The 26,170-nt window shown below is 42.7% G+C and overlaps 1 protein-coding gene across 2 annotated transcripts in view; it reads left to right on the forward strand.

Moving 5' to 3' along the window:
* Positions 1–2,458: 2,458 nt before the first annotated feature.
* pank1a (pantothenate kinase 1a) overlaps positions 2,459–26,170 on the forward strand; it is a 64,158-nt gene continuing 40,446 nt past the window's right edge. Inside the window, exons 1-3 of one of the 2 annotated variants that reach the window (XM_084321028.1) lie at positions 2,459–2,622; positions 3,569–3,881; positions 25,704–25,850. In XM_084321028.1, coding sequence (XP_084177154.1) covers positions 3,602–3,881; positions 25,704–25,850 — 427 coding nt within the window. In that variant the 5' untranslated portion in view covers positions 2,459–2,622; positions 3,569–3,601. Of the gene's footprint in view, positions 2,623–3,568; positions 3,882–6,291; positions 6,378–25,703; positions 25,851–26,170 lie in introns of those variants that run through there. The other variant, XM_084321029.1, reaches the window with a different exon arrangement.

Consider the following 26,170-nt stretch of genomic DNA (forward strand, 5'->3'; position numbering starts at 1 on the left):
AGGGGAAGGGGGAATGAAGGAAAAAAGATGGAAAAATTTACAATATTTAAAACTGAAATGTTCAACTTGTGTTTTTTCCTGAAATAAAGAAAGTTTTCCAAAAAAATAAACAGACAGGCAGTTATATGTGTGCTAGTGGCATAAAGGCCAGGACCTCATCTGATACGCTCAGCCGTTCTCAAATGTTCCCAGTCTCAGTCGTTCCCACAGCGCAGTGTTGATCCACATCTTATACCCTCAGGTGTCTCAGTCGTCTGATTGCTTCATGAGTGTCTCATCATTGACGTCACAGACGCTGAAGGGAAAATGTGCTTTAGTTTACAGAACACCACTTTTGGTTAACTATATATACACACGGTCAAAACAGTTGATCTAAGCCCCGTTTGAGTTCAGGGTGCCAACACTTGATCTCCACTTAACCTTTTCACTGCCACACGACAGAAGGTTAACCCTTTACTATCACACAACCGACGGCGATGCTCCATCATTAGCATCATTAGTCACGGTGAAAGGGTTAACCGGCTGTCGTGTGGCAGTGAAAGGGTTAATGAGGTGTAGTAATTTGGAAGAGGCGGACGACTGATCATAAATGAACATGGTGCTTTATTGATTACTGATTACGGGTACTAAAGACTGAAAGAAAAGACTATTACTTTGACTCATTAAATTTTTTATACACATGATCTGTGACGACACATGTCGCTGCCTCCTCCTCTGTCATTGGCTATCTTTCTTATGTGTCTTTTCAGCAGAGCGAATCACAGAAGAGGTCAGACTGTCTCTGAAACACCCTGCCCTGACGCCTATATTCGAATACCAACCGTTTTGTGCGTTTTGCAAATCTGATTGGCCACTGACGTTTCTGGTCATGTGACATGTGCACCAATCGTGTGACGGCAAGTTCTTTCGCCGGTTAAGCTTAGGCGCTTAGTTTGCTGCTGGTCGGGGCGGAAATGGGCGCGTCACGCGATTGGGCGCACATGTCACATGACCAGAAACGTCAGTGGCCAATCAGATTCGCAAAACGGTTGGTATTCGAATAGACGCTGCCCTGACACCGGACTGACACATCCGTATTCATTCATGCCATAAGGCCCACAGATCATACAGTATATGAACATAATATACACTTGTTGTTATTAGTTATCACAGAGTATTTATGTATCTCTTGTTATTTAGAAACACATTTCACAACTGGCTTGATCTTCCACCACAAAGGTGTGTACAGTGAACTCCTTGGACCCTGCATCTTATATCACATGTTTCATAGTTTCAAGGTTTATTTGTCACATATAAGGTACATGTACATTACAGTGAAATGCTTGGTTCTGTACGAGCCTCCTAAGATTGTGCTTCATAAAAAAAAAGTTTGAACAATAAAGACCAAACACTATACAAAATATACAATATACAAACTAAAGTACAAAATGCTAAAATTAGGTAGAGAGGTAGTGCAAATATTTGAGTAATAAATAGATCAAATATGGTGTAGTGTTTAAAGTGTCTAAAATGAATCTTAAAGGTGAGTGTACATTTAGTCATTTAGCTGATGCTTTTATCCAAAGCAACTTACAGATTGTGAATGAATGAATACTTTATCTAACAGATTGCAGAATGGGTACAATACAGTACGGCTCAATACACATAATTGTTAAGGGGATGCAGACCAGAGAAAGACGTTTGTCTTGTTTACATCAGGGTCCCCCATTTTCAATTCATAGTGACATTTATGACATACACAACATACATGACACCTGGTAGACAGTTCAACCTACACCTGGTAGACAGCTCAACCTGGTAGACAGCTCAAGTATTCCACATTTATCAGGGGACCCCCTGTAACTTTCTCAAGGACCCTTGGACGTCCCCGGAACCCACTTTGAGAATCACTGGTCTAGACTCTAATGCACACAAATAAAAAGACACTGAACCACCAGCATCAATTTTTCCTGTTTGGTCGACAAGGCCCGTTTATTACCAGAAGATGGCAGCAAAACAGAGACGTCAAGAATAAGACTATTATTTGTTACAGTTTAGTCTTTTTTTCTTCTTCTTTCTTTTACATTTTTTTTAAACTTCTAAGCTACTGTCAAAATAAATAAATAAACCTATTATATTCTGTGTAATCTGTCACGAATCGACGAACCAGTGATCCTGTTTTTCGTTGTTGTTATATTGTCATTATTCCTTTCTTTGTGTTAGGATATGGGGGGGGGGGGTAGTAGAATGTCTTTATTTCTCAGAGGCTGTGAAAACGTGACCCAGCCTTTTAGAAGAATGTCATTGCATTGATAACAACGGCGTCGTTAGCCTTTACTCCTATAATATTGACACCAGCCGCATGACTGAACAGCATTACCACCATGGAGAGAATGGCTCGTCGTGTGGAATAGGGGGGTGATGACAGACAGTGGTGTTTATAAATACTGCGAGGCGCTCGGGCTTCATTCACAGCCGCGCCTGCCTCGTTCGTTCTGCCTGCAGGCTTCTTTTCACATAGAACCGGTGTAGATTTCAGTGATATTATTATTAACCTAACTATAGCGTCTTGTGTCTTTGTGTGTTGTCGTCGCTGCAGCAGCAGACAAACCGGTCGAGAAGACGGTGAACGGGTTCGTTCCGGTGAGTGACGCGTCGCAGCGGCTGTTTGACTCTCAGTGCAAGACGTGACCTCGAAGGAAACTGTAGTTTTTTTTTTTTTTTTTTTGGCTGCTGCTATACCTCGGTCTTTTATCTTTGACACGAATATTATGCATTATTAAACGTGTTAATTTTTGGCGCAATATTTCAAATACATTTCTATAATAAAAACAAGCAAACGATTTGAGTCACACGGGACTATTTCGGTGGCGCGTTGTGCTGCAGGTTAGCCGGTTGCACACCGAGACCGCGAGCTAGTGAGTACGATATATTGTACGATATATTGAGCTACTTAGTACGATATATTGAGCTACTTAGTACGATATATTGAGCTAGTTAGTACGAGACAACGAGCTAGTTAGTACGATATATTGAGCTAGTTTGTACGATATATTGAGCTACTTAGTACAGACAACAAGCTAGTTAGTACGATATATTGAGCTACTTAGTACGATATATTGAGCTACTTAGTACGAGACAACGAGCTAGTTAGTACGATATATTGAGCTACTTAGTACGATTGAGCTAGTTAGTACGCTATATTGCGCTACTTAGTACGAGACAACGAGCTAGTTAGTACGATATATTGAGCTAGTTAGTACGATATATTGAGCTACTTAGTACGAGACAACGAGCTAGTTAGTAGATATATTGAGCTACTTAGTACGATATATTGAGCTAGTTAGTACGATATATTGAGCTACTTAGTACGATATATTGAGCTACTTAGTATGATATATTGAGCTAGTTAGTACGATATATTGAGCTACTTAGTACGATATATTGAGCTAGTTAGTACGAGACAACGAGCTAGTTAGTACGAGACAACGAGCTACAGTAGTTAGTACGAGACAACGAGCTAGTTAGTAGGCAGCAGCACACGGCTAGCTGTCGCTCGCTGTCCAACGCGTGTATGTTCTGCACACAGGCTGCTGCTCCTCCTCCTCCAGCCGCTGCAGCCATGGATCAAGCGAAGTCAATGATGGACACGAAGCGAGCCTCCTCCTCCTCGGGACCTTTTCATGTAACGAACGGGGGCTGCAGCAGCAACCACGGCTTGAGTGGAACTACTACCAACCACGGCGCCGGCAGACCTCTGGAACACTTCCACAATCTGCACCAGCAACACCATGACGACGACGCGGAATCCTGCAGCAACAACAACCTCGGCTCCTCGCCGGCGGCCAAGCGAGCCCGGCTCCGGAGGCGGGCGGAGTCGCTGCTGAAACGGAACAGACCGCGTAAGTAGTGTGTTTAATACAGTGTTGTGTGCATTGATGCAATGTTGTTGTCTTGCTGCCAAAACGAAGCGCAAAGCAACGCCACCGGATTGCATTGTGGTGGTTCGCTTTTGTGTTGTTGTTGTTGAGTAATGTGTGTCCAAAGCCACACGCTGCAGAGCTCGGCTGAGCCACAGTGATCAGCTCTCGTCTTGCACAACCAGTGTTGCACAAAACAAATGATTGCATGCGAAGGTCAACGCATGGACCTTGTTTGTTACCCTCGACTGATGTCTGCAAACCCTTTATTACCCAGTCGATTGCATACATACTTTGTTCACATTAATTGGATTTGTCATGAATCCCAAAGCATAAGTCATAATATGCCTTATTTGAACGTGTTTGTCATAAAGCTAGGTGATTGTATATTACAACAGTGTCTGGAGAGCCCTCTTTGCGAAACCTCAGATTGCAGTTGGTGTGTTGTGATTGGTGGATTCTAGGTGGGAGGGAGGGGGGGGGGGAAAGCTCCTGATCAGTGGGCTTGGCGTGTCATAGCCAATCAGCGTCCGCCGTCTCTCTCCCTCCTAGGGTTAAAGGGCCTGAGCCCCGCCCCTTTTATTGACTGGATATTGGATACTGGAATCTGGGGAGAAGATACATCTTGGGGAGTTATTTGGATGAATGTAAGAAAGTGGCATTTTTGTTGTCCTTTCACCATAGAACATCAGGGTACTTTTTAAAGGACTATATACCAAACTAGGCCCCACCACCCATTCACTTTGGAGCGTGTGTGCAGTTTCTTCTTTGCAAGCACCTGGTTTGAAGTCACATCACAATGAAGCTGATAACTGTTAAGGAACCTGGTAAGTTTCACTGCTTTGCTCTGTCACAAGAAATGGAAAATACTTTTCTTTTTTAGGTATTCATTGTGAAAAGATGTAAATGTGGGAATACAACAGGATTTGTGCAACAGATCACTGGAAAGTTAGTTAATTATTCCTCTATACTGTGTGAACAAATCATGCATGTTCTTGGTTAATCTTTGCTCTCTTACTTTAACATTTTAGTTTTTGCACAGAAACCAACAGGTTCTATAGTGGTGGTCTGGTAGCTAAGCCAGCTAGTCAGCATTCCTGAAATCCATCTAATTGTGTTAGCACAGGAGTAGAGTGAGAGTAGAGAGAGAGAGGGGGGGGGGGGGGGTGAGAGAGAGAGAGCTTTAGCTGACAGCTTTCTCCACCTCTGGCTTCAGGGAACTCATACCTGTCGGTCCCTTTTCCTTCCTGTAACCAAGTCATTATCAGCTCAGCTTAAAGAATAACTAATAATCAACAATATTATTATTGCTTTTTATTCTTTTATTTTATTTTTTAGATTACATCTTTTTTGTTCCCCACATTCATTTCTAACCAAGAGTTGCATTTTCCAGATCATTTCTATCATGACTTTTCTTTGTGGTGTCCAAATCCCTTCCCCGCTCAAGACAGCTGTTTTGTGGCCACTGACTTAGGCTGTTGGCCTACCGAACCTGACCAGGTCAGGGTCAGGTGCCTTGTTCCATACAGAGTACCAATCCCCACCGTTAAGCCAAGACATATTCGTTTGGGGTCATTTAATTTAACAACAATTATTGACAAATAATCAATTTCATCCATTAGAGAGAACTAACATGCTTCTGCAGTAATGTGTTCAAATGCAGAACATCAAGTGGTTTGGCTTTAATGTCACATATTTCACATGACTCCTGGTATCTGATTTTTGTTGAATTGAATTCTCTTGAGACGGATCTGTTTTAGCCTGGTATCTGATCAATATCCCATACTGATGCCTGGTAACAGATCAATATCTCATAACGATGCCTTGTTTTAGCCTGGTAACAGATCAATATCCCATAGTGACACCTTGTTTTAACCTGGTAACAGATCAATATCCCATAGTGACACCTTGTTTTAACCTGGTAACAGATCAATATCCCATAGTGACACCTTGTTTTAGCCTGGTAACCGATCAATATCCCATAGTGACACCTTGTTTTAGCTTGGTAACAGATCAATATCCCATAGTGACACCTTGTTTTAACCTGGTAACAGATCAATATCCCATAGTGACACCTTGTTTTAGCCTGGTAACAGATCAATATCCCTTTTCACCAGACAGCGCGATCTCTCAGTGGCAAGGAGTAAAGCGTGGGAGGCTCACGCTGCCCCGTTACTTCCTGATTCTGCTGTACAGGCGCACCAACCGACCTGTAGGAGTCGCTGTCCACAACGTCCGATCCCCACTTGGGTTTAACACAGCTTTACAGTGTGGTCTGGAAGCTCGGAGTTGCTAATGAACAGTTTAAAACATTGTTAGGGAAAAAAAGTGGTACTCACAACGAACTCTGGCAAGATGGCGTCTTCTTCTTCTGCAACTTTTTTTGGGATAGGGAGCGCAGTGATTGCTGGACGCACCAGGCATGCGACAAAAAAAGTTGCAGAAGAAGAAGAAGACGCCATCTTGCCGGAGTTCGTTGTGAGTACCACTTTTTTTCCCTAACAATGTTTTAAACTGTTCATTAGCAACTCCCAGACCCCACCGTAAAGCTGTGTTAAACCCATATTGTACGCTGGGTATCTTTTGAAATTCATATCTGATATATTTTTGACACAACGTCATCCACGCATTCACGCTTGGTTGGTATTTTCTAAAGTGGTGGCGTCACATAAACAAGTGACTGCGGTCACAAAAGCCCCAGGCTTGTAAACCGCAGTCACGAAAGGGGCTAGGTATTGGCTCAATACCAATATCCATATTGGTGCATCCCTAGTAAGTTGCATTGTTTTGTGACTTTCCCCTCTAACAAAAGGAATGCATTTAATACGTTGTTCTAACAAAGAGGATGCCACCCCTCCATCCCACCTTAAATCACCTGCTGGTATCGCCATTCCGGTTCAGTGGCTACCAGCTCAGGGTGCAACAACCATTCAGGTTCAGTGGCTACCAGCTCAGCGGTGCAACAACCATTCCGGTTCAGTGGCTAGCAGCTCAGGGTGCAACAACCATTCCGGTTCAGTGGCTACTAGCAGCTCAGGGTGCAACAACCATTCCGGTTCAGTGGCTAGCAGCTCAGGGTGCAACAACCATTCCGGTTCAGTGGCTACTAGCAGCTCAGGGTGCAACAACCATTCCGGTTCAGTGGCTACTAGCAGCTCAGGGTGCAACAACCATTCAGGTTCAGTGGCTACTAGCAGCTCAGGGTGCAACAACCATTCAGGTTCAGTGGCTACTAGCAGCTCAGGGTGCAACAACCATTCCGGTTCAGTGGCTAGCAGCTCAGGGTGCAACAACCATTCAGGTTCAGTGGCTACCAGCTCAGCGGTGCAACAACCATTCCGGTTCAGTGGCTACTAGCAGCTCAGGGTGCAACAACCATTCCGGTTCAGTGGCTAGCAGCTCAGGGTGCAACAACCATTCCGGTTCAGTGGCTAGCAGCTCAGGGTGCAACAACCATTCCGGTTCAGTGGCTACTAGCAGCTCAGGGTGCAACAACCATTCCGGTTCAGTGGCTACTAGCAGCTCAGGGTGCAACAACCATTCCGGTTCAGTGGCTAGCAGCTCAGGGTGCAACAACCATTCAGGTTCAGTGGCTACCAGCTCAGCGGTGCAACAACCATTCCGGTTCAGTGGCTACTAGCAGCTCAGGGTGCAACAACCATTCCGGTTCAGTGGCTAGCAGCTCAGGGTGCAACAACCATTCCGGTTCAGTGGCTACTAGCAGCTCAGGGTGCAACAACCATTCCGGTTCAGTGGCTAGCAGCTCAGGGTGCAACAACCATTCCGGTTCAGTGGCTACTAGCAGCTCAGGGTGCAACAACCATTCCGGTTCAGTGGCTACTAGCAGCTCAGGGTGCAACAACCATTCAGGTTCAGTGGCTACTAGCAGCTCAGGGTGCAACAACCATTCAGGTTCAGTGGCTACTAGCAGCTCAGGGTGCAACAACCATTCCGGTTCAGTGGCTAGCAGCTCAGGGTGCAACAACCAGTCCGGTTCAGTGGCTAGCAGCTCAGGGTGCAACAACCAGTCCGGTTCAGTGGCTACTAGCAGCTCAGGGTGCAACAACCATTCCGGTTCAGTGGCTAGCAGCTCAGCGGTGCAACAACAACACACTCTGTAGCAGCACAGTAAATCAGGTTGGCTCCTACTGGAATAAGAAACATGTTAGTGCTGCCGGTAACATTCACCATTTAAGGTAGAAATCACTCCAGCTGTCCAGACTCCAGAGCATCCTCTGTGTTCCCATCATGCTGTTACAACATGTCTCCTGTGATGCTGTTGCTTTCAGTGTCAGGATGTTTCCCCCGGTGTGTCCAGCCTGTCACTGAGTGGGAGTTTGACAGAACAAAACAGATTCCAGAACATCCAATCTCAAAAGGAAGGAAGTGAGTGATATGACGGGGCAGCGTAACCAGCACAAGATAGAGGGCCTATAACTTATTGCTCTGGTACGGTCTGTTGCAGTGTGACATGAACACAGACACTTCGCTGTTGTGGTGGTGTATGTGTGTAATGAGCATAGATAGGTGGAGAGATGGATAGATACACTGTAAAAACTGAGTGTCATCTGGTCACTTTTAAACTTATCAGCTAATTCTATTCAACTAAAACCGTGTAAATTCATAAATGGTTCAAATTAATTGAATTCAGCTCAATTCGATTTCAAACGGCAGTCTTTTTTTATTATGTATAGGTTACTAATAATTCTTTAATAAATATTAATTACCCCCAATCCCAGTTTTTACAGTGTAGATACAAACCTATAATGCACATTGTTCTGACAGTGTGGTGTGCAGGTATTACGCAACGAAGGAGACATAATAACACCGTTAAACTTTGGAATGTCCAGTCCAGGCCTACAGCTTTATTGCTGGGTTATCCTTGGAAGTAGGCTCGCTGTGGATATATACTTTTCAACTGCAAGTTGCGTTGTGCCCATCCCCGCTTCTGGAGAATGTTGGGTGGGAGAGCTGTGGGTGAGTTGGGATTCTGAGGGTCTGATTGTAGGTTTGAGTCATGTGCTGCTGTGTATCTTTGACTTGCACCGAATGTTTAGGGAGTGGTTACCATGGTTACGTGCTGCTTGCTGGAGGAACGATTCTAAACATTCTGTGAGTAGTTAGTTGACACACTTGGTCAAACTACACCTCGAGTGAGAAATGGTATTGAAATTGTAAATTTCAAAATGGCAACATTAAAAAAACGAAAACAAGTACCTTTTGACACAGAATAATATACAGGTGCAGCTCAATAAATTAGAATATCTTGGAAAAGTCCATTTATTTTGACACATTGATGCAGTAATTTGTGCAAAAGGAGCCCCAACTAAGTACTGAGTGAACATACTTTTCAGTAGGCCGACATTTCTAGAAAAATTACTTTTGATTGGTCTTATGTAATATAAAATTTTCTGAGATACTGAATTTGGGGTTTTCACGAGCTGTAAGCCATAACTATCTAAATTAAAAACAAATAAAGGCTTGAAATATTTCACTTGTGTGTAATCAATCTATAATCTGAGTTTCGCTTTTTTAATTTAATTACTGAAATAAATTAACTTCTCCACAATATTCTAATTTATTGAGCTGCACCTGTATATTACACAGATTAATATTGCTTTATTAGTTTGTTTATAATTTTGTAGTATGATAATTAGACTAGGACCTCAAAATGAATGGAAGTGAATGAGGAGCCTGCCACCTGGGAGGATGGTGGTGTTGACAGCAGACCACAGGGACTAGTGGTCGTTTACTAGTCGAGCCTTTACATGGAGGGACGACTGCTGACTTCTGAGTTCTACTAAAGTGAAATGTCCCATAAATGTTTACTATGCAGGGACCCCCCCCCCCCCCCTTCAGCCTATGCTGCCAGCATCGTGTCCCAATACCACTTGCTTCCCAAAAACACCTTTTAGGTTATGATTTTTTATTGCGTGGAGAGAAGTGTGCAACTTAATTTAAATGTTATTGCACATTTATTTTGGTTGTATTCAAACCTTTTTGCCCAAGTGTATCAACACTGTCAAATATTTGGGCAGAAGTGGTGTTAGGTTGTAAAAAAAAACGTTGTACTGTATTCTACTAGTATGCACTCTGCTACTAAGGAATCTACCTTTCCTATATTACTACCAGTACCTACTATGCTAATATGCACTCAAGTCTGTAGCACTCACGTTCAACACTGTTTGACGAACAATGTTACTTACCCTTAGCTGCCGGAGTTGTACCCTTCCTGCTGACTTGTACAGAACTTGTAAGTCGCTTTGGATAAAAGCGTTCAGCTAAATGACTAAATGTAAATGTTGTTCTTTTCTAAAAAGGTGGTTGACCTTTGGCACCAATGAGCCACTCTGACAAACAGGTCAAGTTACTTTCCTTTGGCACCAATGAGCCACTTTGACAAACAGGTCAAGTTACTTTCCTTTGGCACCAATGAGCCACTTTGACAAACAGGTCAAGTTACTTTCCTTTGGCATCAATGAGCCACTTTGACCTGTGACAAACAGGTCAAGTTAGTTTCCTTTTCTGGCTAAGATCGGCTTGGCTCCTTTGTGGACCTCATGGAAAAGATGATAATAGTCCGAGATTCTCTACGGGAACTGACTCCTGGATGGTCTCGTGTATTATGATCGTGGACCCTTGTATCGGATAATGAGGTTGCATTGGTAGCCGTTACCAAAAGACACCTTTCTTCTAGGCTCAGGGTTGTTCGACATCTTTTCAGCCAACAGCTCAAATGAGAAATGTAATGTCTCACCCCTGGACCCTGGTTTAATGACAACCGATATCGCTCCTCTTGGACAGGACAGAGCAGGCCTCTTGGACCGAGCAGAGCAGGCCTCTTGGACAGAGCAGACCTCTTGGACAGAGCAGAGCAGGCCTCTTGGACAGAGCAGAGCAGGCCTCTTGGACAGAGCAGAGCAGGCCTCTTGGACAGAGCAGAGCAGGCCTCTTGGACAGAGCAGAGCAGGCCTCTTGGACAGGACAGAGCAGGCCTCTTGGACAGAGCAGGCCTCTTGGACAGGACAGAGCAGACCTCTTGGACAGAGCAGGCCTCTTGGACAGAGCAGGCCTCTTGGACAGAGCAGAGCAGACCTCTTGGACAGAGCAGGCCTCTTGGACAGAGCAGGCCTCTTGGACAGGACAGAGCAGACCTCTTGGACAGAGCAGGCCTCTTGGACAGAGCAGGCCTCTTGGACAGAGCAGGCCTCTTGGACAGAGCAGACCTCTTGGACTGGACAGAGCAGGCCTCATGGACAGAGCAGGCCTCTTGGACAGAGCAGGCCTCTTGGACAGAGCAGACCTCTTGGACAGAGCAGAGCAGACCTCTTGGACAGAGCAGACCTCTTGGACAGAGCAGAGCAGGCCTCTTGGACAGAGCAGACCTCTTGGACAGGACAGGGCAGACCTCTTGGACAGGACAGAGCAGACCTCTTGGACAGGACAGAGCAGACCTCTTGGACAGAGCAGAGCAGGCCTCTTGGACAGAGCAGGCCTCTTGGACAGGAAAAATCTGCAGCTGAAGTGCCCTTGAGCAAGGCACTTAACCCCCAACTGCTCCAGTGGAGTTGCTCAGTGGCCAATGTGTCAGACTGTGGTTGTACTGGGCAGCTCCCAGGTATGAATGGAACTGTGTGAATGTGAAGCAGGGCGTAGCTGAAAAAGAGCATCTGTGCTCAGCGAACCTACCCTGGGTAAATAAAGGTTAAACAAACAAAAAACAGTTGGATCTGATTTTGAATTGGAAAGATTGTGTTGTGGATTTCAGGCCAGCTATCTTCTCTCTGTCTCTCTGTCTGTCTCTCTCTCTCTCTCTCTCTCTCTCTCTCTCTCTCTCTCTCTCTCTCTCTCTCTCTCTCTCTCTCTCTCTCTCTCTCTCTCTTCTCAGCTCCACAGAAGAGCAGTATCTACTAGGCCTAGCCTTCTACAGTTCTCTCTCTCTTCTCAGCTCCACAGAGAGAGAGGGAGAGAGATGATTGTGCTCATTTCCATGTGAATCAATAAGAATGGAAAAGGTTAGCTGCGTGGTTCAGCCCAGTACTAGCACTTATCACACTGAAACTAATACAGACATTAGCATGTGTTTACCAGTTGGACAAAAATACAGCTGTTTTTTCCTTTTTATTTTAGTAATAAAAAAAAAAATAAGTAGGAAAGACAACATGTCTGTGTTGGTGATATACATGTGGGTGATATTAAGATGAGAGGAGATATTCCTTTATTGATCCCAATTCAGGCATAATAGCAGCATGTGGGACAAGGGCGTAACTTTGTTGTCAGTGGTGGAGGGGACACATTTGGGGGCGTGATCAGTGGCGGAGGGGTGCTACGTATAGTTGTATGGGTGGGGGGGGTGAAGGGGGGTTTCCCCCTTCGTAGATTTTTTTTAATCAGTTGTGCAAGTACATTTTGGTGAGTTGTTTCTATATACAATATATATACTGCATTCTGAAAACATTTGCCCCATGTGTCTCCCCCATAGTTACGCCCCTGATGTGGGAGGGGGAGGGGAGGGACAGGTATTGGCGGGTAATAGAAGGACTAAATATAGGCAATACAATCTGAATATAAAAATATGAGAGGTGCAGATGGGGTCTGTAATGTATACCCTATAGGACACAAACCCTATATGTTACAATAAATATAGGCAATAGAAAATGTAATCTGAATATATATATATATATTAGGGCTGGGCGATATGGCCTACAAATAAAATCCCAGATTATTATTTTTTAAATCTGATTTACGATTTTAATCAATTTTTTTTCTCTTGAGAGCTAACGAAAATAAAAATAAAAACGTTGTTTTTATTTGACACAAAAAAAGTATCAAACCAAGATGAATGTCCCTATTGGGATTGAAGTGCAAACCTAACTTTCACCAATCTTCACTTAATTTTTTTTTTAATATATATATATATATATATATATATATATATATATATATATATAATATAAAAGGTTACTCTTGATCAAACAAAGATGAATATCCCTATTGGGATTAATAGTGCAATAACTAGCTTTTTCACCATACTTCACTTAAAACAAATAAAAGGTGCCTCTTGATCATCAAACAAGAATGAATTTCCCTATTGGGATTAATAAAGTGCAAATCGAACTTTCACCAAACATCACTTTTTGTAAAATAAAAGGTGACTCTTAATTATTATTATTATTATTAATCGATTTAACTTTTTCAAAATCATCCTAAATCATTAATTCGAATTAATCGATATCGATTAATCGCCCAGCCCTAATATATATATATATATATATATATATAAGTAAACCGTATACACAATAAAATACATGTAATAAAAGTGAACCGTTCACAAAGGTGTATATTCTGGAAGAGATGACACACCGTCCGGTAGACCTTTTGTGTAAAGGTATAAATTGACCCCTATTGTTTCTACAGGCTGGGAACACTCACTGGTAGGTGAGGTGATGCACAGCTGGAAATAGTCAAGTAGATATTCCACGGTTGTACAGAGGGTTGCTGCACAATATGAATAATACTGTATAATACTTGCTACGTTGAGACCCATGACAAAACCCATAGCGCTCTTGTCCTTTTAAAACACTTTTAGAAGGTATTACAAACAAAAGAGCTATAACGTGATATAGAATCATGATGTGAAATATATATCGTATCGACCTGTGATACCAGGCTCTATCACTGCATTAATAACTCTTATCAATATTGTCTCAATGTGTAAAAGGTTGAAATTTGATAAAACACTGTTTCACAATTGACTTAAAAAAACCAAACATTCACAACAACTGTTGGGAATATCTGGGAAATATACTGTTAAAATATCCTCAACTGCCAGTTGTAGCTGGTTTGTTTGCGCATGGACATGTCGTGCACACACACGTGTGCACACACATGCACGCACACTGTGGAGGTCAAGTCCTTGACAGGGATTTCTTTTTGAACTTTCACCTACCTGTCATTCTCTCCCTCCCCCTTCTCTGTCACATGAACCGTGTGTGTGTGTGTGTGTGTGTGTGTGTGTGTGTGTGTGTGTGTGTGTGTGTGTGTGTGTGTGTGTGTGTGTGTGTGTGTGTGTGTGTGTGTGTGTGTGTGTGTGTGTGTGTGTGTGTGTGTGTGTGTGTGTGTGTGTGTGTGTGTGTGTGTGTGTGTGTGTGTGTGTGTGTGTGTGTGTGTGTGTGTGTGTGTGTGTGTGTGTGTGTGTGTGTGTGTGTGTGTGTGTGTGTGAGAGATAGTAAGAGAGACAGAGAGAGTGTGTGTGTGATAGTAAGAGAGACAGAGAGAGAGAGTGTGTGTGTGATAGTAAGAGAGACAGAGGGAGAGAGTGTGTGTGTGATAGTAAGAGAGACAGAGAGAGAGAGTGTGTGTGTGATAGTAAGAGAGACAGAGAGAGAGAGTGTGTGTGTGATAGTAAGAGAGACAGAGAGAGAGAGTGTGTGTGTGATAGTAAGAGAGACAGAGAGAGAGTGTGTGTGTGAGACACTATATAGAACTATTTGGTGTGACGGAGAGAGAGAGAGAGAGAGAGAGAGAGAGAGAGAGATGTATCTTGTGGGGTCCAAATGTCCACAAAAGAAGACAAACAAAGAAAGAGAACCAGAAACATTGGTAACTTTTTAGAACTGTAGAAATTGTAGTCACTCACGGTTTGGTACCGTTCACATTTGAACTGAAATACATTTGAATGAATAAATAAAATAATAATAAGTCCAAACATCTCAATTTCAAATGTTCAACATTGTTATTTATTCCAAACATTTTGTTATTTATTGTTGCAACACAAAATAAATTGCATGATCATGTATTATGTTTAAAGATCAACATTATCTGGCCTTGTCTGATCTTTCCAAAGACCCAAGAGATGGGACAGTAATATATATAAATAAATATATGTGTAATGGATGGATTAAACTCACTCTCTCCCTTTACTAAACATGTAAAGGTACCGAAATATGGTACAGATTAATCTAGCGTGAATCGGTACTCTGTAGTACCGATGTCATTCGGTCAGTAAGTAAAAGTAGCGAGTTCGGTACCCAAACCCTACTCACTCACTCGGTCACAGATGATCTGGCAGGGACGTTTTGTCTGAAAAAGTTCTTCTGAAGGTTAGGGTTAGAATAGGAATGATAGGCTAAGGCGAGAAATACGGTTAACGGAGTTAACCAATGAATCCAAGTCGATCAGATCCCCCCCCCCCCCACCCCAAATATGTCTCAGCAGGGTGTTGGATGTGGCTCGCGTGCGTCTGGGTGTCCCTGGCTAAGACTGGAGGAACATGTGACTCTGTCACTTGAGAGGGAAGGTCCTGTCATCTGCCCCACTGGGCAACCAGTGCTCGTGTTCAACCCCAGGGCTGCACTTCTTACACTATGGTTTGGAACCAAAATAGGCTGTCGATCTATTCCTAGTGGGTCCATTTAAAAAAAAAGGGTACAGTACCTGTAAGGCTGAGACCATATGCCATTTGGAAGAATCGATAAATCGGGAAAGAATTATCGATAAATATAGATTTTCTGTGCGTCCACAATCTATAGCTCAACATGAAAATATTCGCAAATTTAAAAAAATCGTCAAATTTTATTTCACCCAAAAATGCTTAAACAATAATGTTAGTGATGGAAGGGAACTCATTTTGTGCAAAAATGGAAAGCTTTTCAATTTCCATGCGGCAGAATTGTTACAATAGCCGATAATCCATTTTCCCAATGATAAATCCCTATACGGGTGGACCTCGCGGGCGGTCCAAAGCGACGTCAGACTACACTACACCTCCCTATAGGCTACTGAAAAGTGTTTTTGGTTATAGTTTTAAGAAAAGTTCTAAAATGAACGCAAGACATCGGAACAACCTCCACTAATTTGCAAGTTATTGGATTGTAAATTGGATTGAAATATGAAAAGATTATTAACATTTTGAGTGCCAGCTATTAGACGAAGCCGTCTGTAGCGAGGCCACCACTAGATAGATAGGGAACGGTCACCTTGTTTGTATATATTACTATATTAATATATTCTATATTATAGCTATGGATACAATACTATGGCCCATTTGACATCTCCTATCTATAGTTCAATATGTGAAAAAGAATAAATTCTTCCATCCATACGTTCCCGTGTTATACCGTGGTGAATATAAGTATGGTTTTCGAGCGGTCTAGGGTAATTCATGAAATGCTGAGTTAGAGCCCTATACGTCCATTCCACTATAGACGTTGCCATTTCTTGCCTGTATACGCTATTATCCCGAGATCAAATCTATATCATAGGTATTATGTTCCATCATGAATGCATGAAAGGGGTCATTTCTGATTATTCGATTGTCAGTAACGGCATTAGCATTAAACACTAAACGCTTATCAGCCCGATCGGTGTAAAAGCATTGCAGGATCAAGCTAAAATTGACGTCGGATCATTCTTACCTGTGATCGGGAGTATTCCAGATCATGCCATCTCTGGTACATCCAATGCCCATTTGGCCCACAGAGTTTGGCCGTCCCACAGAGAAAGATACAAGGTTGCAAGGGGTGCTCGATATCGCCGTCTAGCGGGATGCGGCCGGTATTGCACCCTGGGGACCTCAGACTCATTCCCTCCCTGGGTGGATAATGAATACAAATATCGGGAAAAAAAGGAATAACGACCCAGAAACTACTTTTCTCGTTTTTGGCACTGAACGACTTAGGCCCAGAAACTACTTTTCTCGTCTTTGGCACCCAAAGTGTTAACAGCTTCGTCTGTGGTTCATGCAGCTGTGGTCCTGTGAACAAAGCCTTCTGATCATCGATAAGACATCGCTAGTGTTTTCCCATTAAACCGGCATCCAGTATCATGGACAAAATTACTGGTAAAAGGAAAAGGCTGTTCCTTTTTGCCATAGGCATAAAGAAAAATGCACCCGGGCTCGTCATAATGACGTGACATATTGTGAACACGTTAGAGGTCTATTGGGATCCATTGGGTTTCAAAACAGTGGGATTTTCCAGCGGCAAGTTGAGAGACTTACAGTACTGTAGGTCCAGTGGTTCATGGCCATAGTGACTACATGAGGTTTATAGGTAATAAGTAACAACGTGTAAAGCTCACCTGACTCCACAGCTGTTGGTACCAGATTAAGATTAAAAGAGGTCATTCAAACATATTGACCTATTTATTTATCTCACCAAAGTCAACTGTTTGATTGAGGCAATAGTTCACAACTTCTGAACTGATTCAACCCTTATTTGTTTGTTATTTCTTTATTTAGAACTGCTTATCAGTTGAGATGTGTTTTTGTGTACCTGAGCATGTAGTACGAACGCTGGCAGGACTCTCACTGGGACCACCCTTGCTAAAAATGTACTAAGACTTGTCTCTGTAGTGTAAAGGGTCCACCTAGTGGCGTGTTAAAGGTGCATGTCACTACCTGACTGATCTCCTTCTTCCCTACCGCACCACCCCATTCCCTCCGGTCCTCCTCCACTGCCTCCCTCACTGTCCCGACAGCGTGAATATTAAAGGCAACAAACTTGTGTTCAGCGTTTCTCTGATTGGCCATGTGACCGTGCGGCAGAGAGTTGCACCGCCCGCGGCAGCGGCCGTCTTCCGTTGTAGAATTGTTTACATCAGGGTGAACGCTGTTGTATTCGCAAATATGAGAGCCAGCAATACGCAGCTCCAGTTAACCTAATTTATACCGTAATGAATCATTAAAAAAATATACCGTTAACTGGAATATGTTGTTTCTTTACACATATGTTGGATTATGTAATTGGTTTGTCATGACAAAACAATAAAAATCGCTACTTTACATCAGGGTGAACGCTGTTACGCTGCCACCACCCACTTCAATGACAGAGCTCTCATATTTGCGAATGTATAAACTATATCTTAAATTATGGCTATGTGTCTAATATGGCTGTTGCGAAGTCATTGATAAGCGACAGCCATATTAGACACATAGCCATAATTTAAGATATAGTTTATGCATTTGCAAAATATGAGAGCTCTGTCATTGAAAGGGCTTCTACAACGGAGCACGGCCGCTGCTGCTGGAGCTGGACCGAGTCAAGCCGGCGGCGGCGCACGGAAGCCGGGGACAAACCACCGCATCGCCCCGCTGGCGCTTCAGCCTGATGTACAGTGACGAGTGAATCTGGTAGTTGGTTTATGACGTTAAAAACGCGAAATAACATATAACGTTACAGCGTACAGTTCCACACTGATGTACAGTGACACCCAGAGTTTCTAGTTACACGTGAATCGAGATAGTCCTAACAGTGTTTATTATTAAGAGTCAGATAGTCCTAACAGTGTTTATAGTCCTAACAGTGTTTATTAGTAAGAGTCAGCTAGTCCTAACAGTGTTTATTATTAAGAGTCAGATAGTCCTAACAGTGTTTATAGTAACCTGATTGATGTTTGTTACTGTCGCTCTTATGTTTCTGTGTTATCTCATGCTGCTTTCCCCTGTTTCCCTCGTGGTCTTATGTTTCTTTGTTTTACTATGTTACTCTGCCTACTGTCAGCGACTTCGGGTCCTTGAGACGCGCTATATAAATACAATTAATTATTATTATTCACCAAAAAACAATGCCAATTTATCCTGCATATAATCTCACACGCATCCAAAGACTCTAAACAGTTTTGCGCACATTATTGATAGCAAATTAGTTTGAACTTCGCCACCAGTGATCTCATCAGGGACATTGAATCCTTGTGTTTTGTTAATTGCAGCTCAATGAAATGATGTAGATGGAAAAAATACCAATACCTTGTCTTATAGGGACGGCTACTGTACCTTATCATTTCTTTGAGCTGTAATTAACACAACACAAGGATTCAACATCCCCGTTGACATAGACAACGAATGGGGCTCTGCCTTTATGAGGTCATAAATAATACGTTTGTGTAGCTCAACATACTCACACCACTGGAGAAGTAGGTCTACTGTGGTCACATCACTAGAGAAGTAGGTCTACTCTGTGGTCTAGTTTTATCAGTTAAGGCTAATATGTTGTGAGTGTGTGTGTGTGAGAGGAGGAGGGGTGGGTTGTCATCTTGAAAGCCTGTTTCCATGGCAACACCAGCTCTTCTCTCTCTGTAGCGATGGGGTTTAGCCTGCAGTGCTGTAGAAGCCGCTTCGCTTTTTTAGCCAAGCAGGGATTCCATGTTCCTCTCCATCTCATAGCCTACAGCGGCGGCAGGAGAACATCTCAGCGGGATGTCCAGTGAGACACAGGAGACCACAGCCTGACGAGACTGATCCTAGGGTTCTTGCAGGATTTCATCCTAGATACCTGTTCGTTCCAGAAAAAAAAAATGTATGATGACAGATGATGATGTATATACAGTATATTCTTTAGATGTTTGTGAAGTTTTCCATTGGGGACATACTTTGCAATATGGTGATATTACAATATTGTGACTCTCTCATGGTGTCATGGGGCCTCTGGTGATTTCCACCCCTAACGTTTACCTACTATCATACAGAGTGAATTGGGGAGTCTTATTAGCAGTAGGGCTGCACGATTAATCGATTTTAAATCGAAATCGCGATTTGGAATGATGCAATTATTAAATCGCAAAAAAAAAAATATCGCAAATTATTATTATTATTATTATTATTATTATTATATATTTTTTTTTAACCAGGAAGTCCCATTGCGATACAAGATCGGTTTGGGAGAGGGAGGTAAGGGGTTTTAGATTGTGTGTTGTGAAGTTTAGACTTCAGAGAGGGAGAGTAAAGTACAGAAAAAAAGGTACCGTTGGGTACCGGTGTCGATTCCCAGGTAAAAGGAAACATTTTCAGGCTTGGTGTCCCGAAAAGACCCACCGCGTAGGACAGATGCAAGCCGCATTTTACAATAAACATCTGTGGGGCTGCTTAAAAAAACATATAATTATAATCTCATTTTATCGCAATCGCAATATCTGTCAGAAAAATCGCAATTAGATTATTTCCCAAAATCGTGCAGCCCTAAGCAGGGGCCGGTCTCCTGCTCGCCAGCACCCTCGTTAGCTAGAGATGTTAGGAAACATGTTGAGTAAAAATTTTACTCGTCGCCACCATCTCCATTGGTACATTCTGAAGGCACATTACAGAATAACATTCTAGTTTACAATGCACCTCAAACACAGCTGCCAAAACAAACAACCTTAGGCTGACTAAGGTTTTTCAGTCATGTGACCTGTCCATTCAGTATGATATCTGTCTGGGTTTACATGATTGCTTCACATTATTGGAAAATGATTTTATGGGAAGAGAAATTTCTCCATCAAACTGCCTTCTTCCCTATTGCTCTGCTTTATGGGGAGCTCAGGTGTATCATTATGTTGCGAAAGATGGTCTAGATAAAGAATGTTGCTAAACATCATAACTTTATTGAGAGTAATACTTTATACTTAATTAGCACATGCATGGGCCTGGTCTCTTTTAAAAGGTAACATTCTGAAGTTGCTAAAGCAAAAAGTAAAAATCACTGAGTGCTAATGAAATAGAGTAACAAGGTTTGAACATGCTGAAGTAAAAGTTGCGTGTACTCGCATTTCTGTTTATTTATTTTTTATTTATTTTTGCCAGATTCCTGCTTTTAAGTTCCAGCATAGAGGTAGTAGCTGGACAACACAGCAGTTCCATAGCCTGAAATGTTATGTACTTACAGGTCCAAATTTGATAAAAATCCATTCAAAAATGAGTGCTTGATAAAGGTCTTTGTAATGTGTGTACCGGTAAAAATACAGCATGATTATCCAAAATGGCCGTCGACTTGTCTTCCATTCATTCTGACGCTTGAGTCACATCAACGGACTTCTTCATCAACGTTCCCCACCTTCCCCCACTTTCACCCGCCCGTCTGCGGTCTCTTTTCGGAGCGGACGCTTGTTGGCTACAATGGTGATCAATAATTTTCGCCATCAGCGGTGATTGGTCAGTTCTAGACCGTTCAGAACCGGAAGTGCTAATTTGATGGAGCGGCCTGTCGAATGACGCTCGCCGGATATATCGTCGTGTAACTCGAGACCCGAAGCACGCAATTGATGAGTGTGGTGGCGATCGAAAGGCGGCAAATTCAACTTTCGAACTGAAAATTGCAGCCCCGACCTGGTAGACGAGCGCAAAGTGCGTGCCCGCCGTCAGGCCGTCCGATGCTTAAGATGTTAAAAAGTCATCACTGTGAAGGTCCTTAAAGTCATCACTGTGAAGTTCCTTAACACTTTGCATGCCACGCCTGAGATTATTCGGGTTATTACTAGGGATGGGTACCTTTCACATTTGAACCGATACGTGTGAATCGATACCGGTACCCAACGGTACCTTTTTTCGGTACTTTAGTCTCAAGAAATTTAATTTACCTACCTCAGTCGTGAAAAAAAAGATCCAAACTTCAAATAACTACAATTTCGACAGTTTTCGGCTTGCCATTGCTCCGACTGCTTTGTTGTTGAATCGAGTCGAATCCTAGGTAAGCATATATTGTGCGTGTGAACGTTGACATGAAAAGGAAAAAAGTTACAAAAAAAAAAGTTAAAAAAATAAGTAATTATTTTTTCGGTATCTCACTTGAATCGATACTCGGTAGTACCGACGTGTTTCGGTTCGGTACCTCAAAAGTACCGAATTCGGTACCCATCCCTAGTTATTACCCCCCGGGTTGAATGCCCAATCACGAGAATATTCATTTGTTCTCTTTTTATTTATTTTTTTGCGATCTGAAATCATATTTCATCAACCGTGTCTACCGTTGGAAATTCAGCTACCTCAGGCGCTCAGATGTGAAAAAAGCGCCCCCTATCGTCTCCCAGATGGTAATTCACCCTTTTGGATTGAACTCAATGAAAATTTATGAGAAAAAAAAACCTGCACTCCACATTTTATTTCTCACTCATGCAACCGGCGTCTACCAGCTTCATGCTGGACTCTCGGAGCAGCGGGAATATGTATTTTACTGTATACACGGTGTATCACTAAAAGGAGCGATTTTTTCGAATGGCGATCAGGAATTGGAATAATCCATTTGGATACCATCTGATCTCGGGTAAGGAATCTATGTTACCAGTCTAAGGATAATCAGACCCGTTTTCATAAGCTTTTATGTGATTATGTGATATCGCTGTTTGACTGTGCGCGCCGTCAGGAAATAGGAGACTCGATTTTCGGCTCGCCGCAAGAGCGTGCATGCGTACACATATACTATCGATAATATAGCGTTTATTTGAAAACGATTCATAAATAGGCCGAAAAATTACAACGTTCTAGAATATTCCAGGAAAAGGCGATTTATCAGGGAATCTCTTCTTTTTTCCGTGAAACAGAGTGCTTTTCAGAATGGTAGAAAACGGAAATGAACCGATAAAAAAACAATCTGCTATGACAATGTTGACTGGAAAATTAGTTTTTGATAAGCGACGGGCAGATAAGACACATAGCCATAATTTAAAACATAGATTAGGCGATATTAACGCTAACATTGAAGTGGCCCTGGGCATTCAAGGGACTAATAATGAATTAAACTTGGGCAGTGAAAGTGTTAAAGGAAACACGCCAACATTTTGGGAAATTAGCTTACCGTCTTCTCCAGAGAAACAATCGGATAGATCCCCGTTTCCTCTCTGTGCGTTCAGTAGAAAGCTATCTGGCTGCATGTTAGCCTAGCTTAGCACAATGGATGGAAGCGGACATGACTGGTTAGCCTAGGCATTGTCCAACTAACACCTCTCCCGAAGGCTAACCGGCCATGTCCGCTTCTAATCATTGTGCTAATCCATTCCACTACTATCTTATTAAACACTGTGAATCCACTACTATCTCTCATTAAACACTGTGAATCCACTACTATCTCATTAAACACTGTGAATCCACTAATAGCTTATTAAAGGGGACATGCATTATAAATGGCCTTTTCCAGTGTTTAGCATGTTTTCCTAGCAATTGGGGATTATATCAATTAGGGGTGGACGGTATGGTCTAAAATGTATATCACGGTATAATTTGAAGCATAGACGGTAACGGTATATATCACGGTATCAGTGTTTCCGTTAGAATTATTTTTTTTGCCTGATAGGCAGGCTATATAAAGAATGACATCCTCAAGGCATGTAGATTTATAATATTTTAACTTAAAACTAGGCTACTTTTGCGTATACAGTCATTATATTCCAAATAAAATAAGTCCCGAGTCGAGACTCCGTGCTGCTCCCAACGAATCCCAATAGTATGCAACTGCAGAGCCGCAGAGCAGGGGCGCTTTCAGGTCCGGTCACAGGCCCGCTCAACAGCGCCCCCCACCCAACGGCTGAATTGCCAATGGCTGAATTGGAGTATTGCACTGTGCAGGCACAGCGGCCCCGCTCTGCGGCTCTGCAGCTGCATGCTTCTCGCAAAATCCAGCTCCCGCTGCCCAGCCGTCAGAACACTACACATATCATAATGTTCACAGCAAACTGTAGTTGATCACCAGGTATGTTTTATTAATGTAGAATAAGAAAAACGATAGGGAAATCTCTTACCTTTCTCCACTGGTTAAAAATGCCAGGAACTGAAATTGAAACTTGCTGTGTGCCGCGGTGATATGTGTTTATTATGAAATGACAATTGCGTGTTGACACGCCCACTGCGCGAAGCCTCCTAAATAACTTTTTCCAGTTTGCACATATCTATTATCTATGACTAATTCTATCTATTTTTAGGGGCAAATGCGAGTGAAATAGTCGCGCTGTGGTTACATGACGTCATTGCTATTTTAGAGCTGCTCTACCGGTTACAAGGTATAGTCAAAATCCATACCGTAGAGCAAATTCATACCGTTTATACCGTTTATACCGTCCACCCCTAATATCAATGTGGTCTATGTTGTTAATTATCATATTGACTCATCAGTCTAGTCTCAAGTTCACGAGATCCTCCCTCACTCAACTAAGCTGTTCTGATTTGACAGTTTTGCTGACGTGAATATAGAACTGATTTGCATAACTAACGCCCCCCTCTATGGTTGACAGCGACAGCAGAGCGAGTGGAAATATCTTCACTTCCTCAAACAGAGCGAGGCAGAGAGCGCATAGTGTAACCCGACACTTCCTCAAACAGGTTTTGACTGCGAGCAGGGAGCGGATGAGCGAGAGAGGGAGAGATAGAGATGGAGAGAGAGGGACCCGTCTTCTCTCACACACACACGCAGCGTTTACACAGTGCTCCGTGCCTCCGTGTATGTCTCTCTCTCTCTCTCCCTCTCTTTCTCTCCCTCTCTCCCTTGAAAATGGGGGACCCTGATGTAAACAAGACGAAAGTCTTTCTCTGCTCTGCATCCCCTTAACAATTGTGTGTATTGAGCTGTACTGTATTGTAGGGCTGGGCGATATAACGATAAATATCGCGATATATTTTAATAATCGATATCGAATATCGAAATAAAAAAAAAATCGAAAAATCGTTTAAAACCAGAGACAGTGGACAGACTTGTCTTTCTTGCCTGCAACTTAAAGTAATGGCTTTGCTTGTCCAAATGACAATACTGACCAAATTCAGATTTCTTTTTCTCTTGTCCATTTATTTTGTTTGCTTTCTAATTTAAAATACATTTTGAAACCGTCTGTACACAGTAGGCTATGTGTGCTAGCAGAACTAGACTCCAGTCACGAGTCACAGTGCACATGTGCGGTGGTTTGTCCACCAAAAAAGCGCCAAAAGATCGAAAATAAACTAGCAGAGCGAGAACTGTTCACAGCCAGCAGAGAAGCCGGTTTACTTTAGCTTTTAAACCAGCTGCAGCCTGAGAACTGGAGTGTGAGGGGATGTAACACTAAAGATGGCGGCAATGACAAAGAATTGCTGCAAAATAAACATACATCTGTTGTTAAATTTTTTTTTTTTTTTTTTTTTTTTTATTTATACTTATAACAATTCGATAATTATCGATATCGAGAAATAAAATAAAATTATCATATCGTTATCGCGATATGATTTTTTTCCATATCGCCCAGCCCTACTGTATTGTACCCATTCTGCAATCTGTTGATACAATTTTCAATCAATCAATCAATCCCTCTCTATCTCTCTCTCGCAGTCGAGCACCAGCATATCACTGTAATATCTTTGCGCATGCTCCCACACGCACGCCCGTATTCCGATCCATATAATAATAATCACAGGGGTATATATTGTCATTTGAAACAAGTTACCAATGCATTGTCCCGTGGGAGTATGCCCCCCCCCCCCGCGGTGAAATTAATTAGTATCCCCCTCAGTCTCTCTCTATCTCTCTCTGTGCCAGTCGCAGACTGTGTGGATGACTGTCACTCAAAGTGCTTATGGGCGGAGCCAGGCCAACACAGCCTGTCTGAAATCCAAAGGGAGAAAATGTGGCTTTTGAGTACTTGATTCGAAATATAAAACGATGCATTTTTTTTTAATAAAAGCTTACAGATGTGTTCAATAGGCTCACAGGAATTGTGTAAGGTTGCCCAAATAGTGCTAGGAATAGCAATGCAGGTCCCCTTTAAATACTGTGAATCCACTACTATCTCTTTAAATACTGTGAATCCACTACTATCTCATTAAACACTGTGAATCCACTGCTATCTCACTACTACTATGTGCTACAGTTCGCTTGGTGTATTGAAGCACAGACACACACACAGAGGGAGAGAGAAAACTAAACACAAATGCAGGAACGCCCGACGCAGATCTCAAAATGTCAAATATCGTATATCGTCCCCATTAATCGGTCCGCCGTTGCTCTCTACTTCTAGCTAAACCCAAGGCAGAACATACAGTAACCTTTGTCTCCCCCCATCTCTCCCTCCTTGTCCCCCCCCCCGTCTCTCCTCCAGCCTTCCCGTGGTTCGGTATGGACATCGGAGGCACCCTGGTCAAGCTGGTTTACTTTGAGCCGGTCGACATCACGGCAGAAGAAGAGCAGGAGGAGGTGGAGAATCTCAAGTCCATCCGGCGATACCTGACCTCCAATGTGGCCTATGGTACACACACACACACACACACACACACACACACACACACACACACACACACACACACACACACACACACACACACCAGGAGGTAATACCGTGATCTGGGGAAGATCCTATGGGATGGAAATGTTGTAAAAGTTCTGTTCATAAGCTTAAAGGAACACACTAACATTATGGAAGAAATGTTTTAGTCTTCTCCAGTAAAAATGTTGCACTTTGCTACTAAATAATCTTCCTTGCCTATATTACTACCTACTACTATGCTAATATGTCTTTACCACTATGCACTCAAGTTCAACACCAGGGGAGGAAACTAACTTTTTGGC

The sequence above is a fragment of the Notolepis coatsorum genome (genome assembly GCF_963971535.1).
Source record: "Notolepis coatsorum genome assembly, chromosome: 9".
NCBI lineage: Eukaryota > Metazoa > Chordata > Actinopteri > Aulopiformes > Paralepididae > Notolepis > Notolepis coatsorum.